The sequence below is a fragment of the Oncorhynchus nerka genome, linkage group LG24, assembly GCF_034236695.1.
Source record: "Oncorhynchus nerka isolate Pitt River linkage group LG24, Oner_Uvic_2.0, whole genome shotgun sequence".
Taxonomy (NCBI): Eukaryota; Metazoa; Chordata; class Actinopteri; order Salmoniformes; family Salmonidae; genus Oncorhynchus; species Oncorhynchus nerka.
The window spans coordinates 91,495,810-91,513,287 of record NC_088419.1 but is presented as its reverse complement, the minus strand read 5'-3'; the positions used below and the strand labels follow the sequence as shown (position 1 = coordinate 91,513,287).

Here is a 17,478-nt window from a genome sequence, read left to right as displayed (position 1 = left end):
TAACATCATGAACCATGGTCCTCGGGCCCTTGTTAAGGAACAATAACATCCATGAAACAATAACATCATGAACCATGTCCTCGGGCCCTTGTTAAGGAACAATAACATCATGAACCATGGTCCTCGGGCCCTTGTTAAGGAACAATAACATCATGAACCATGGTCCTCGGGCCCTTGTTAAGGAACAATAACATCATGAACCATGGTCCTCGGGCCCTTGTTAAGGAACAATAACATCATGAACCATGGTCCTTAGGGCCCTTGTTAAGGAACAATAACATCATGAACCATGGTCCTTAGGGCCCTTGTTAAGGAACAATAACATCATGAACCATGGTCCTCGGGCCTTTGTTAAGGAACAATAACATCATGAACCATGGTCCTTAGGGCCCTTGTTAAGGAACAATAACATCATGAACCATGGTCCTCGGGCCTTTGTTAAGGAACAATAACATCATGAACCATGGTCCTCGGGCCCTTGTTAAGGAACAATAACATCATGAACCATGGTCCTCGGGCCCTTGTTAAGGAACAATAACATCATGAACCATGGTCCTCGGGCCCTTGTTAAGGAACAATAACATCATGAACCATGGTCCTTAGGGCCCTTGTTAAGGAACAATAACATCATGAACCATGGTCCTTAGGGCCCTTGTTAAGGAACAATAACATCATGAACCATGGTCCTCGGGCCTTTGTTAAGGAACAATAACATCATGAACCATGGTCCTTAGGGCCCTTGTTAAGGAACAATAACATCATGAACCATGGTCCTCGGGCCTTTGTTAAGGAACAATAACATCATGAACCATGGTCCTCGGGCCCTTGTTAAGGAACAATAACATCATGAACCATGGTCCTCGGGCCCTTGTTAAGGAACAATAACATCATTAACCATGGTCCTCGTGCCCTTGTTAAGGAACAATAACATCATGAACCATGGTCCTCGGGCCCTTGTTAAGGAACAATAACATCATGAACCATGGTCCTTAGGGCCCTTGTTAAGGAACAATAACATCATGAACCATGGTCCTTGGGCCCTTGTTAAGGAACAATAACATCATGAACCATGGTCCTCGGGCCCTTGTTAAGGAACAATAACATCATGAACCATGGTCCTCGGGCCCTTGTTAAGGAACAATAACATCATGAACCATGGTCCTCGGGCCCTTGTTAAGGAACAATAACATCATGAACCATGGTCCTCGGGCCCTTGTTAAGGAACAATAACATCATGAACCATGGTCCTCGGGCCCTTGTTAAGGAACAATAACATCATGAACCATGGTCCTCGGGCCTTTGTTAAGGAACAATAACATCATGAACCATGGTCCTCGGGCCCTTGTTAAGGAACAATAACATCATGAACCATGGTCCTCGGGCCCTTGTTAAGGAATAATAACATCATGAACCATGGTCCTCGGGCCCTTGTTAAGGAACAATAACATCATGAACCATGGTCCTCGGGCCCTTGTTAAGGAACAATAACATCATGAACCATGGTCCTCGGGCCCTTGTTAAGGAACAATAACATCATGAACCATGGTCCTCGGGCCTTTGTTAAGGAACAATAACATCATGAACCATGGTCCTCGGGCCCTTGTTAAGGAACAATAACATCATGAACCATGGTCCTCGAGCCCTTGTTAAGGAATAATAACATCATGAACCATGGTCCTTGGGCCCTTGTTAAGGAACAATAACATCATGAACCATGGTCCTCGGGCCCTTGTTAAGGAACAATAACATCATGAACCATTTTAGCCAAAAACCTGGTTGCCTCTGCCAGGAGGCTGAAACTTGGCCAAGAGTGTATCTTCCAGCAAGACAATAACCACAAGCACACATAAGGATCCAGAAAGAAATGGTTAATTGACCCCAAAAATCAACATTTTGCAATGGCCATCTCAATCTCCGGACTTGAACCGCATTGAAAACCTGTGGTATTAATTGAAGAGGGCAGTTCATGAGGACAGACCGAAGGATATCAAGGATCTGGAAAGATTCTGTATGGAGGAAATCTGGTCTAAGATCCCAATGTGTTCCCCATTTGCATAAAACATTTTAGAAAAAGGCTCGTGTCGTTATCCTCGTAAGCCAATGATTTTGACCCATCTTTTAGAGAACTTTTTTGTGTTACTTATTAAACTAAATCTATTTAGCCGAGGAATGTATTAGTATAAAATAATATAATTGTTATACATTTTTTGCCACATACAATATAGCTCAGTATTTATCAAGGGTGCCAATAATTTTGGACCTGACTCTATATGAATGTGTGATATATAGTACCACCTAGTCTGTTTAATCATTGTGAAAAGGCATGAGAAACATCACAAACAAAACTATTCCAAAAATCCAAATGGTATATTATTTTATTCTGGAAGAATTCTAAAATTTATTTTTTTAGAAACTTAGGGACGGTTTTCAGTGTTATACAATTAATCTTTTAATAAAATATTATTTTCAATATTGCTTTGGGTTGCTTTTAAAATGAATACCTGAAATTATCTATTTACAAAATTTTATTAGAATTGTGTTTTAACAGTGTATTTTTCCTCGTACCCCCCAAAAAACACACATTGTTGACATTAATAATCATTTGTTCTTTGTACAAAATACGTCTGTTTTACAACTCGAATCAAGTTTCATCTTCATATCAATTACATTGTGGGAGTATATACAGAGGGAAGTGGGACTCGTGTCATGTGATTTGGTGTGGCGCTTCGAGCATCTCCATGAGAAAGGTGTCTATGGGCGTGTCTCCTATCAGCTTGAAGAAAAACAGGTGCTCCAAACACTTGAGGCCTATGGAGCGCAGGGCGGGAAGACGCAGCAACAGTTTAGCAAACCTAGGAGAAGGGAGAGTCACAAGAAACAAAGATTAAACCTGGCTATGACCACGTCGTAATATTATCATTATTATGTCATAGTATCATTATTATGTCATAGTATCATTATTATGTCGTAATATTATCATTATTATGTCATAGTATCATTATTATGTCATAATATTATCATTATTATGTCATAGTATCATTATTATGTCATAGTATCATTATTATGTCATAGTATCATTATTATGTCATAATATTATTACTATGTCACAATATTCTTTCTTTGCTCATTGTCCTCTTTTCAAGGAATGGCTCACATCCAGATTGTCAGATTGTATTGGGATGTGTCCCGTCTGTAGCAAAGGTGGGGTCAATTACAATCAGATTGTATTGGGATGTGTTCGGTCTGTAGCAAGGGTGGGGTCAATTACAATCAGATTGTATTGGGATGTGTTCGGTCTGTAGCAAGGGTGGGGTCAATTACAATCAGATTGTATTGGGATGTGTCCCGTCTGTAGCAAAGGTGGGGTCAATTACAATCAGATTGTATTGGGATGTGTTCGGTCTGTAGCAAGGGTGGGGTCAATTACAATCAGATTGTATTGGGATGTGTTCGTTCTGTAGCAAAGGTGGGGTCAATTACAATCAGATTGTATTGGGATGTGTTCGGTCTGTAGCAAGGGTGGGGTCAATTACAATCAGATTGTATTGGGATGTGTCCCGTCTGTAGCAAAGGTGGGGTCAATTACAATCAGATTGTATTGGGATGTGTTCGGTCTGTAGCAAGGGTGGGGTCAATTACAATCAGATTGTATTGGGATCTGTCCGTCTGTAGCAAGGGTGGGGTCAATTACAATCAGATTGTATTGGGATGTGTTCGGTCTGTAGCAAGGGTGGGGTCAATTACAATCAGATTGTATTGGGATGTGTTCGGTCTGTAGCAAGGGTGGGGTCAATTACAATCAGATTGTATTGGGATGTGTCCGTCTGTAGCAAGGGTGGGGTCAATTACAATCAGATTGTATTGGGATGTGTCCCGTCTGTAGCAAGGGTGGGGTCAATTACAATCAGATTGTATTGGGATGTGTCCCGTCTGTAGCAAGGGTGGGGTCAATTACAATCAGATTGTATTGGGATGTGTCCCATCTGTAGCAAGGGTGGGGTCAATTACAATCAGATTGTATTGGGATGTGTCCGTCTGTAGCAAGGGTGGGGTCAATTACAATCAGATTGTATTGGGATGTGTCCGTCTGTAGCAAGGGTGGGGTCAATTACAATCAGATTGTATTGGGATGTGTCCCATCTGTAGCAAGGGTGGGGTCAATTACAATCAGATTGTATTGGGATGTGTCCCATCTGTAGCAAGGAATTGAAGTTAAGTCAATTTAGGAAGTGATTTGTACTTGAAAAAGTTTGAGATAAATAGCTTCTCCTTTTACAGCTTATTGAGAAGCTTATTGAGAAGCTTATTGAGAAGTCAATGATTTAATTGGAATGTCAGTTTACTTCTTGAATTGACCCCAACCCGGTCTGTATGAGCGGTGAATACTGTACCTGCCGGGTTGGTCTGGGTACTTGGCTTTGGTGTAGGACTCCAGCGAGGCGTAGACCTTCTCCCTCAGCCCTTCCACCTCCGGTGAATTTGACAGGCCTTTTGCATCTGCAACAACAGAACATTTAGAGTCAGTCCGATGCCTTTATATATTCACCTTCTCTCAGAAACGGACTGGCCATAGGTCATAGGTCATAGGTCAGTTCAGGCAAACGCCAGATGGGCTGGTCCATCTTTAGGCCTCTGAGCCTGTCTAAATCGGGATTTTTCTTGCATAGGGGCCACAGGGGCACGTGCCCCCTCACATTAAAAATAAATATATATTTGATTGAGTTTTTTCTCTCTGTAATACTGCTAGCTACTTATAAATGTTATGACGTCGGCTTTAACTTCAGCCCAGATCAGTTCTCCCAACCTCATAACTAGATACCAAAAAAAAACATTTCAGATCTACCAATCAAGTTAGAGTAGCTAGCTTGTCTAACTATCTTAGCTGACATGCCTGCTGGCAAGGTTGGTAGAAAAGCAAGCAATAACTAAATGTACTGAATAAGACGCACATTTAGTTTCTTAAGGGAAAATAACCATCAGTCAGGAGGATACAGACAGCTCAAGAAGTATGCTTAGATATGCACATAATGATGGCTCTAGATTGCAGGAAAAAGCTGAATCAGGTGTTTGAAAAAAAATCTAAATTCTCCAACTTAGCCATCCTCACGTACTTTGTGCCCTTTCAGATTTTTTGGGGGGTGCTTGACGCCCCTTCAAGCAGGTATGATCCACTGACCTGGGTTGAAGAGGACGATGGCTCGTAGGCAGCCCAGCTCTGTCTTGTCCATCTGCATGTCTTTCATCTTAGACACCAACTCTGTCAGGACTCTGTCAAAGATGGAACCCACTCCGGCACTGTGAGCACTACTTCTCTGGACGTGGAGACCCGTGGCCAATAGGATTCCGTCTTTCACCGTGACAGAGCGGTGTGAGAAGGACGCGATGAGGAGCTCATTCCAGCCTGAATATAAAACAGACAAACACACAGGGATCTTTACTTGGCAACTAAAGTCACTGCATGTGAATACTAGTGTTTATCTACTGTTCTCTCTTAATTTCTCTATTTCATCTCTCTCTTTTTCTATCCCTCCCACTTCTCTATCTTTAAATATTTCCTATTCTCTTCAGGTATTCTCTCTCTCTCTCTCTGTCTCTCTCTGTGTCTCTCTCTGTGTCTCTCTCTCTCTCTGTGTGTGTCTCTCTCTCTGTCTCTCTCTGTGTCTCTCTCTCTCTCTGTTTCCGATCAGGCTATTAAAATGTCTTCAGCTCATTAGTGATGTGGTGTGATATTTCCTCTCCTGCATTTAGGGTTAGTGTTTGAAATATCCCACCAGCAGAGGTCAGCGTTGGGGTGTTTTTCAAAGCATCATTGTTGGCAATATGTTCATTGCAGATAATGGGAAACTGGTTAATGCGATGACCAGGTAAGGTTGAATTTTGTTATAGGATGCAACATCAATATGAGAGAAAAAGGTGGCGCTGCAGTGGAAATCAGACGTTTTACGGACCAATTCTGCTATTTTGTGTGTGTTTTTTACGCTGATCTTAACCTTTTCTTAACATCTCTGCCATTATTTCCTATGACCGAAAACAGCTTCTGGAGATCAGAACGCAAAAGAGGCAGACGAGTCAGAATCCCGACGAGACTATGTTGGCAAGCAAATAAACCGCCTCTACCCTCCGTTCTGTTAGCGAACGTACGGTCACTAGAGGACAAACTGGAGGAGCTCTGTTCGAGACGATCCTATCAACGGGACCTGAAGATCCGTAATATTCTATGTTTCATGGAGTCCGTTCTGTTAGCGAACGTACGGTCACTAGAGAACAAACTGGAGGAGCTCTGTTCGAGACGATCCTATCAACGGGACCTGAAGAACCGTAATATTCTATGTTTCATGGAGTCCGTTCTGTTAGCGAACGTACGGTCACTAGAGGACAAACTGGAGGAGCTCTGTTCGAGACGATCCTATCAACGGGACCTGAAGAACCGTAATATTCTATGTTTCATGGAGTCCGTTCTGTTAGCGAACGTACGGTCACTAGAGAACAAACTGGAGGAGCTCTGTTCGAGACGATCCTATCAACGGGACCTGAAGAACCGTAATATTCTATGTTTCATGGAGTCCGTTCTGTTAGCGAACGTACGGTCACTAGAGGACAAACTGGAGGAGCTCTGTTCGAGACGATCCTATCAACGGGACCTGAAGAACCGTAATATTCTATGTTTCATGGAGTCCGTTCTGTTAGCGAACGTACGGTCACTAGAGGACAAACTGGAGGAGCTCTGTTCGAGACGATCCTATCAACGGGACCTGAAGAACCGTAATATTCTATGTTTCATGGAGTCGTGGCGCAACAAGGACATCGATAATATACAGTTCATCTTGTTGGCTTTTCCATGCATCATCAAGACCGGTCAGCATCCTCGGGTAAGAGGGGTGGCGCAACAAGGACATTGATAATATACAGTTCATCTTGTTGGCTTTTCCATGCATCATCAAGACCGGTCAGCATCCTCGGGTAAGAGGGGTGGCGGAACAAGGACATAGATAATATACATCTTGTTGACTTTTCCATGCATCATCAAGACCGGTCAGCATCCTCGGGTAAGAAGGGTGGCGGAACAAGGACATAGATAATATACAGTTCATCTTGTTGGCTTTTTCCATGTATCATCAAGACCGGTCAGCATCCTCGGGTAAGAGGGGTGGCTGAACAAGGACATCGATAATATACAGTTCATCTTGTTGGCTTTTCCATGCATCATCAAGACCGGTCAGCATCCTCGGGTAAGAGGGGTGGCGGAACAAGGACATAGATAATATACAGTTCATCTTGTTGGCTTTTCCATGCATCATCAAGACCGGTCAGCATCCTCGGGTAAGAGGGGTGGCGGAACAAGGACATCGATAATATACAGTTCATCTTGTTGGCTTTTCCATGCATCATCAAGACCGGTCAGCATCCTCGGGTAAGAGGGGTGGCGGAACAAGGACATCGATAATATACAGTTCATCTTGTTGGCTTTTCCATGCATCATCAAGACCGGTCAGCATCCTCGGGTAAGAGGGGTGGCGGAACAAGGACATCGATAATATACAGTTCATCTTGTTGTCTTTTCCATGCATCATCAAGACCGGTCAGCATCCTCGGGTAAGAGGGGTGGCTGAACAAGGACATAGATAATATACATCTTGTTGGCTTTTCCATGCATCATCAAGACCGGTCAGCATCCTCGGGTAAGAGGGGTGGCGGAACAAGGACATAGATAATATACATCTTGTTGGCTTTTTCCATGCATCATCAAGACCGGTCAGCATCCTCGGGTAAGAGGGGTGGCGGAACAAGGACATCGATAATATACAGTTCATCTTGTTGGCTTTTCCATGCATCATCAAGACCGGTCAGCATCCTCGGGTAAGAGGGGTGGCGGAACAAGGACATTGATAATATACAGTTCATCTTGTTGGCTTTTCCATGCATCATCAAGACCGGTCAGCATCCTCGGGTAAGAGGGGTGGCGGAACAAGGACATCGATAATATACAGTTCATCTTGTTGGCTTTTCCATGCATCATCAAGACCGGTCAGCATCCTCGGGTAAGAGGGTGGCGGAACAAGGACATCGATAATATACAGTTCATCTTGTTGGCTTTTCCATGCATCATCAAGACCGGTCAGCATCCTCGGGTAAGAGGGGTGGCGGAACAAGGACATCGATAATATACAGTTCATCTTGTTGGCTTTTCCATGCATCATCAAGACCGGTCAGCATCCTCGGGTAAGAGGGTGGCGGAACAAGGACATCGATAATATACAGTTCATCTTGTTGGCTTTTCCATGCATCATCAAGACCGGTCAGCATCCTCGGGTAAGAGGGGTGGCGGAACAAGGACATAGATAATATACATCTTGTTGGCTTTTTCCATGCATCATCAAGACCGGTCAGCATCCTCGGGTAAGAGGGGTGGCGGAACAAGGACATAGATAATATACATCTTGTTGGCTTTTTCCATGCATCATCAAGACCGGTCAGCATCCTCGGGTAAGAGGGGTGGCGGAACAAGGACATCGATAATATACAGTTCATCTTGTTGGCTTTTCCATGCATCATCAAGACCGGTCAGCATCCTCGGGTAAGAGGGGTGGCGGAACAAGGACATAGATAATATACATCTTGTTGGCTTTTTCCATGCATCATCAAGACCGGTCAGCATCCTCGGGTAAGAGGGGTGGCGGAACAAGGACATTGATAATATACAGTTCATCTTGTTGGCTTTTCCATGCATCATCAAGACCGGTCAGCATCCTCGGGTAAGAGGGGTGGCGGAACAAGGACATCGATAATATACAGTTCATCTTGTTGGCTTTTCCATGCATCATCAAGACCGTCAGCATCCTCGGGTAAGAGGGGTGGCGGAACAAGGACATCGATAATATACAGTTCATCTTGTTGGCTTTTCCATGCATCATCAAGACCGGTCAGCATCCTCGGGTAAGAGGGGTGGCGGAACAAGGACATAGATAATATACATCTTGTTGGCTTTTTCCATGCATCATCAAGACCGGTCAGCATCCTCGGGTAAGAGGGTGGCGGAACAAGGACATAGATAATATACATCTTGTTGGCTTTTTCCATGCATCATCAAGACCGGTCAGCATCCTCGGGTAAGAGGGTGGCGGAACAAGGACATCGATAATATACAGTTCATCTTGTTGGCTTTTCCATGCATCATCAAGACCGGTCAGCATCCTCGGGTAAGAGGGTGGCGGAACAAGGACATAGATAATATACAGTTCATCTTGTTGGCTTTTCCATGCATCATCAAGACCGGTCAGCATCCTCGGGTAAGAGGGGTGGCGGAACAAGGACATCGATAATATACAGTTCATCTTGTTGGCTTTTCCATGCATCATCAAGACCGGTCAGCATCCTCGGGTAAGAGGGGTGGCGGAACAAGGACATCGATAATATACAGTTCATCTTGTTGGCTTTTCCATGCATCATCAAGACCGGTCAGCATCCTCGGGTAAGAGGGGTGGCGGAACAAGGACATAGATAATATACATCTTGTTGGCTTTTTCCATGCATCATCAAGACCGGTCAGCATCCTCGGGTAAGAGGGGTGGCGGAACAAGGACATAGATAATATACATCTTGTTGGCTTTTTCCATGCATCATCAAGACCGGTCAGCATCCTCGGGTAAGAGGGGTGGCGGAACAAGGACATCGATAATATACAGTTCATCTTGTTGGCTTTTCCATGCATCATCAAGACCGGTCAGCATCCTCGGGTAAGAGGGTGGCGGAACAAGGACATAGATAATATACATCTTGTTGGCTTTTTCCATGCATCATCAAGACCGGTCAGCATCCTCGGGTAAGAGGGGTGGCGGAACAAGGACATCGATAATATACAGTTCATCTTGTTGGCTTTTCCATGCATCATCAAGACCGGTCAGCATCCTCGGGTAAGAGGGGTGGCGGAACAAGGACATCGATAATATACAGTTCATCTTGTTGGCTTTTCCATGCATCATCAAGACCGGTCAGCATCCTCGGGTAAGAGGGTGGCGGAACAAGGACATCGATAATATACAGTTCATCTTGTTGGCTTTTCCATGCATCATCAAGACCGGTCAGCATCCTCGTGTAAGAGGGGTGGCGGAACAAGGACATCGATAATATACAGTTCATCTTGTTGGCTTTTCCATGCATCATCAAGACCGGTCAGCATCCTCGGGTAAGAGGGGTGGCGGAACAAGGACATCGATAATATACAGTTCATCTTGTTGGCTTTTCCATGCATCATCAAGACCGGTCAGCATCCTCGGGTAAGAGGGGTGGCGGAACAAGGACATCGATAATATACATCTTGTTGGCTTTTTCCATGCATCATCAAGACCGGTCAGCATCCTCGGGTAAGAGGGGTGGCGGAACAAGGACATTGATAATATACATCTTGTTGGCTTTTTCCATGCATCATCAAGACCGGTCAGCATCCTCGGGTAAGAGGGGTGGCGGAACAAGGACATAGATAATATACATCTTGTTGGCTTTTTCCATGCATCATCAAGACCGGTCAGCATCCTCGGGTAAGAGGGGTGGCGGAACAAGGACATCGATAATATACAGTTCATCTTGTTGGCTTTTCCATGCATCATCAAGACCGGTCAGCATCCTCGGGTAAGAGGGGTGGCGGAACAAGGACATCGATAATATACAGTTCATCTTGTTGGCTTTTCCATGCATCATCAAGACCGGTCAGCATCCTCGGGTAAGAGGGTGGCGGAACAAGGACATCGATAATATACAGTTCATCTTGTTGGCTTTTCCATGCATCATCAAGACCGGTCAGCATCCTCGGGTAAGAGGGGTGGCGGAACAAGGACATAGATAATATACATCTTGTTGGCTTTTTCCATGCATCATCAAGACCGGTCAGCATCCTCGGGTAAGAGGGTGGCGGAACAAGGACATAGATAATATACATCTTGTTGGCTTTTTCCATGCATCATCAAGACCGGTCAGCATCCTCGGGTAAGAGGGGTGGCGGAACAAGGACATCGATAATATACAGTTCATCTTGTTGGCTTTTCCATGCATCATCAAGACCGGTCAGCATCCTCGGGTAAGAGGGGTGGCGGAACAAGGACATAGATAATATACATCTTGTTGGCTTTTTCCATGCATCATCAAGACCGGTCAGCATCCTCGGGTAAGAGGGTGGCGGAACAAGGACATCGATAATATACAGTTCATCTTGTTGGCTTTTCCATGCATCATCAAGACCGGTCAGCATCCTCGGGTAAGAGGGGTGGCGGAACAAGGACATCGATAATATACAGTTCATCTTGTTGGCTTTTCCATGCATCATCAAGACCGGTCAGCATCCTCGGGTAAGAGGGGTGGCGGAACAAGGACATCGATAATATACAGTTCATCTTGTTGGCTTTTCCATGCATCATCAAGACCGGTCAGCATCCTCGTGTAAGAGGGGTGGCGGAACAAGGACATCGATAATATACAGTTCATCTTGTTGGCTTTTCCATGCATCATCAAGACCGGTCAGCATCCTCGGGTAAGAGGGGTGGCGGAACAAGGACATCGATAATATACAGTTCATCTTGTTGGCTTTTCCATGCATCATCAAGACCGGTCAGCATCCTCGGGTAAGAGGGGTGGCGGAACAAGGACATCGATAATATACATCTTGTTGGCTTTTTCCATGCATCATCAAGACCGGTCAGCATCCTCGGGTAAGAGGGGTGGCGGAACAAGGACATCGATAATATACATCTTGTTGGCTTTTTCCATGCATCATCAAGACCGGTCAGCATCCTTGGGTAAGAGGGGTGGCGGAACAAGGACATAGATAATATACATCTTGTTGGCTTTTTCCATGCATCATCAAGACCGGTCAGCATCCTCGGGTAAGAGGGGTGGCGGAACAAGGACATCGATAATATACAGTTCATCTTGTTGGCTTTTCCATGCATCATCAAGACCGGTCAGCATCCTCGGGTAAGAGGGGTGGCGGAACAAGGACATCGATAATATACAGTTCATCTTGTTGGCTTTTCCATGCATCATCAAGACCGGTCAGCATCCTCGGGTAAGAGGGGTGGCGGCACAAGGACATCGATAATATACAGTTCATCTTGTTGGCTTTTCCATGCATCATCAAGACCGGTCAGCATCCTCGGGTAAGAGGGGTGGCGGAACAAGGACATCGATAATATACAGTTCATCTTGTTGGCTTTTCCATGCATCATCAAGACCGGTCAGCATCCTCGGGTAAGAGGGTGGCGGAACAAGGACATCGATAATATACAGTTCATCTTGTTGGCTTTTCCATGCATCATCAAGACCGGTCAGCATCCTCGGGTAAGAGGGGTGGCGGAACAAGGACATCGATAATATACAGTTCATCTTGTTGGCTTTTCCATGCATCATCAAGACCGGTCAGCATCCTCGGGTAAGAGGGTGGCGGAACAAGGACATCGATAATATACAGTTCATCTTGTTGGCTTTTCCATGCATCATCAAGACCGGTCAGCATCCTCGGGTAAGAGGGTGGCGGAACAAGGACATCGATAATATACAGTTCATCTTGTTGACTTTTCCATGCATCATCAAGACCGGTCAGCATCCTCGGGTAAGAGGGGTGGCGGAACAAGGACATAGATAATATACATCTTGTTGGCTTTTTCCATGCATCATCAAGACCGGTCAGCATCCTCGGGTAAGAGGGGTGGCGGAACAAGGACATAGATAATATACATCTTGTTGGCTTTTTCCATGCATCATCAAGACCGGTCAGCATCCTCGGGTAAGAGGGGTGGCGGAACAAGGACATCGATAATATACAGTTCATCTTGTTGGCTTTTCCATGCATCATCAAGACCGGTCAGCATCCTCGGGTAAGAGGGGTGGCGGAACAAGGACATAGATAATATACATCTTGTTGGCTTTTTCCATGCATCATCAAGACCGGTCAGCATCCTCGGGTAAGAGGGGTGGCGGAACAAGGACATAGATAATATACATCTTGTTGGCTTTTTCCATGCATCATCAAGACCGGTCAGCATCCTCGGGTAAGAGGGTGGCGGAACAAGGACATCGATAATATACAGTTCATCTTGTTGGCTTTTCCATGCATCATCAAGACCGGTCAGCATCCTCGGGTAAGAGGGGTGGCGGAACAAGGACATAGATAATATACATCTTGTTGGCTTTTTCCATGCATCATCAAGACCGGTCAGCATCCTCGGGTAAGAGGGTGGCGGAACAAGGACATCGATAATATACAGTTCATCTTGTTGGCTTTTCCATGCATCATCAAGACCGGTCAGCATCCTCGGGTAAGAGGGGTGGCGGAACAAGGACATCGATAATATACAGTTCATCTTGTTGGCTTTTCCATGCATCATCAAGAACGGTCAGCATCCTCGGGTAAGAGGGGTGGCGGAACAAGGACATAGATAATATACATCTTGTTGGCTTTTTCCATGCATCATCAAGACCGGTCAGCATCCTCGGGTAAGAGGGGTGGCGGAACAAGGACATCGATAATATACAGTTCATCTTGTTGGCTTTTCCATGCATCATCAAGACCGGTCAGCATCCTCGGGTAAGAGGGGTGGCGGAACAAGGACATAGATAATATACATCTTGTTTGCTTTTTCCATGCATCATCAAGACCGGTCAGCATCCTCGGGTAAGAGGGGTGGCGGAACAAGGACATCGATAATATACAGTTCATCTTGTTGGCTTTTCCATGCATCATCAAGACCGGTCAGCATCCTCGGGTAAGAGGGTGGCGGAACAAGGACATCGATAATATACAGTTCATCTTGTTGGCTTTTCCATGCATCATCAAGACCGGTCAGCATCCTCGGGTAAGAGGGGTGGCGGAACAAGGACATCGATAATATACAGTTCATCTTGTTGGCTTTTCCATGCATCATCAAGACCGGTCAGCATCCTCGGGTAAGAGGGGTGGCGGAACAAGGACATAGATAATATACATCTTGTTGGCTTTTTCCATTCATCATCAAGACCGGTCAGCATCCTCGGGTAAGAGGGGTGGCGGAACAAGGACATAGATAATATACATCTTGTTGGCTTTTTCCATGCATCATCAAGACCGGTCAGCATCCTCGGGTAAGAGGGGTGGCGGAACAAGGACATCGATAATATACAGTTCATCTTGTTGGCTTTTCCATGCATCATCAAGACCGGTCAGCATCCTCGGGTAAGAGGGGTGGCGGAACAAGGACATAGATAATATACATCTTGTTGGCTTTTCCCATGCATCATCAAGACCGGTCAGCATCCTCGGGTAAGAGGGGTGGCGGAACAAGGACATCGATAATATACAGTTCATCTTGTTGGCTTTTCCATGCATCATCAAGACCGGTCAGCATCCTCGGGTAAGAGGGGTGGCGGAACAAGGACATCGATAATATACAGTTCATCTTGTTGGCTTTTCCATGCATCATCAAGACCGGTCAGCATCCTCGGGTAAGAGGGGTGGCGGAACAAGGACATCGATAATATACAGTTCATCTTGTTGGCTTTTCCATGCATCATCAAGACCGGTCAGCATCCTCGGGTAAGAGGGGTGGCGGAACAAGGACATCGATAATATACAGTTCATCTTGTTGGCTTTTCCATGCATCATCAAGACCGGTCAGCATCCTCGGGTAAGAGGGGTGGCGGAACAAGGACATCGATAATATACAGTTCATCTTGTTGACTTTTCCATGCATCATCAAGACCGGTCAGCATCCTCGGGTAAGAGGGGAGGCGGAACAAGGACATCGATAATATACAGTTCATCTTGTTGGCTTTTCCATGCATCTTCAAGACCGGTCAGCATCCTCGGGTAAGAGGGGTATGTCGCTTTGTTAACAACAGCAGGTGTTATATTTTTTTATTTGAATTTGATTTAGCCTTTATTTAACTAGGCAAGTCAGTTAAGAACAAGTTCTTATTTAGAATGACGGCCTACCCTGGCCAAACCCTAACCCGGATGATGCTGGGCCAATTGGGATGGGACTCCTAATCACATCCGGTTGTGATACAGCCTTGAATCGAACCAGGGTCTGTAGTGACGCCTCTAGCACTGAGATGCAGTGCCTTAGACAGCTGTGATACAGCCTGGAATCGAACCAGGGTCTGTAGTGACGCCTCTAGCACTGAGATGCAGTGCCTTAGACAGCTGCGCCACTCGGGAGTCCAATTAAGAAGTGTTCTCAACATGTCAACAATGGGATAGGATGGAGACTGTTCTCAACATGTCAACAATGGGATAGGATGGAGACTGTTCTCAACATGTCAACAATGGGATAGGATGGAGACTGTTCTCAACATGTCAACAATGGGATAGGATGGATACTGTTCTCAACATGTCAACTATGGGATAGGATGGAGACTGTTCTCAACATGTCAACTATGGGATAGGATGGATACTGTTCTCAACATGTCAACTATGGGATAGGATGGAGACTGTTCTCAACATGTCAACTATGGGATAGGATGGAGACTGTTCTCAACATGTCAACTATGGGATAGGATGGAGACTGTTCTCAGCATGTCAACAATGGGATAGGATGGAGACTGTTCTCAACATGTCAACTATGGGATAGGATGGATACTGTTCTCAACATGTCAACTATGGGATAGGGTGGAGACTGTTCTCAACATGTCAACTATGGGATAGGATGGAGACTGTTCTCAACATGTCAACTATGGGATAGGATGGAGACTGTTCTCAACATGTCAACAATGGGATAGGATGGAGACTGTTCTCAACATGTCAACTATGGGATAGGATGGAGACTGTTCTCAACATGTCAACTATGGGATAGGATGGAGACTGTTCTCAGCATGTCAACAATGGGATAGGATGGAGACTGTTCTCAACATGTCAACGATGGGATAGGATGGAGACTATTCTCAACATGTCAACAATGGGATAGGGTGGATACTGTTCTCAACATGTCAACAATGGGATAGGATGGAGACTGTTCTCAACATGTCAACGATGGGATAGGATGGAGACTGTTCTCAACATGTCAACTATGGGATAGGATGGAGACTGTTCTCAACATGTCAACTATGGGATAGGATGGAGACTGTTCTCAACATGCAAACTATGGGATAGGATGGAGACTGTTCTCAACATGTCAACTATGGGATAGGGTGGAGACTGTTCTCAACATGTCAACTATGGGATAGGATGGAGACTGTTCTCAACATGTCAACAATGGGATAGGATGGAGACTGTTCTCAACATGTCAACTATGGGATAGGATGGAGACTGTTCTCAACATGTCAACAATAAGAAAGGATGGAGACTGTTCTCAACATGTCAACTATGGGATAGGATGTAGACTGTTCTCAACATGTCAACGATGGGATAGGATGGAGACTATTCTCAACATGTCAACAATGGGATAGGGTGGATACTGTTCTCAACATGTCAACAATGGGATAGGATGGAGACTGTTCTCAACATGTCAACTATGGGATAGGATGGAGACTGTTCTCAACATGTCAACTATGGGATAGGATGGAGACTGTTCTCAACATGTCAACTATGGGATAGGATGGATACTGTTCTCAACATGTCAACTATGGGATAGGATGGAGACTGTTCTCAACATGTCAACTATGGGATAGGATGGAGACTGTTCTCAACATGTCAACAATGGGAAAGGATGGAGACTGTTCTCAACATGTCAACTATGGGATAGGATGGAGACTGTTCTCAACATGTCAACTATGGGATAGGATGGATACTGTTCTCAACATGTCAACTATGGGATAGGATGGAGACTGTTCTCAACATGTCAACTATGGGATAGGATGGAGACTGTTCTCAACATGTCAACAATGGGAAAGTATGGAGACTGTTCTCAACATGTCAACTATGGGATAGGATGGAGACTGTTCTCAACATGTCAACTATGGGATAGGATGGAGACTGTTCTCAACATGTCAACTATGGGATAGGATGGAGACTGTTCTCAGCATGTCAACTATGGGATAGGATGGAGACTGTTCTCAACATGTCAACTATGGGATAGGGTGGAGACTGTTCTCAACATGTCAACTATGGGATAGGATGGAGACTGTTCTCAACATGCAAACTATGGGATAGGATGGAGACTGTTCTCAACATGTCAACTATGGGATAGGGTGGAGACTGTTCTCAACATGTCAACTATGGGATAGGATGGAGACTGTTCTCAACATGTCAACTATGGGATAGGGTGGAGACTGTTCTCAACATGTCAACAATAAGAAAGGATGGAGACTGTTCTCAACATGTCAACAATGGGATAGGATGGAGACTGTTCTCAACATGTCAACAATGGGATAGGATGGAGACTGTTCTCAACATGTCAACTATGGGATAGGGTGGAGACTGTTCTCAACATGTCAACTATGGGATAGGATGGAGACTGTTCTCAACATGTCAACTATGGGATAGGGTGGAGACTGTTCTCAACATGTCAACAATGGGAT

General features: G+C 45.0%; 1 protein-coding gene across 5 annotated transcripts in view; it reads right to left on the bottom strand.

Annotated features, from left to right (window-relative positions):
- Nucleotides 1-2,357: 2,357 nt before the first annotated feature.
- The window catches only part of rxrgb (retinoid X receptor, gamma b), an 87,573-nt gene continuing 72,452 nt past the window's right edge, over nucleotides 2,358-17,478 (bottom strand). For all 5 annotated transcript variants that reach the window (XM_065009315.1, XM_065009316.1, XM_065009318.1 and 2 more), the window contains exons 7-9: nucleotides 5,177-5,401; nucleotides 4,392-4,497; nucleotides 2,358-2,852 (exon numbers count right to left, since the gene is read on the bottom strand). In XM_065009315.1, coding sequence (XP_064865387.1) covers nucleotides 2,705-2,852; nucleotides 4,392-4,497; nucleotides 5,177-5,401 — 479 coding nt within the window. In that variant the 3' untranslated portion in view covers nucleotides 2,358-2,704. The remainder of the gene's footprint in view (nucleotides 2,853-4,391; nucleotides 4,498-5,176; nucleotides 5,402-17,478) is intronic.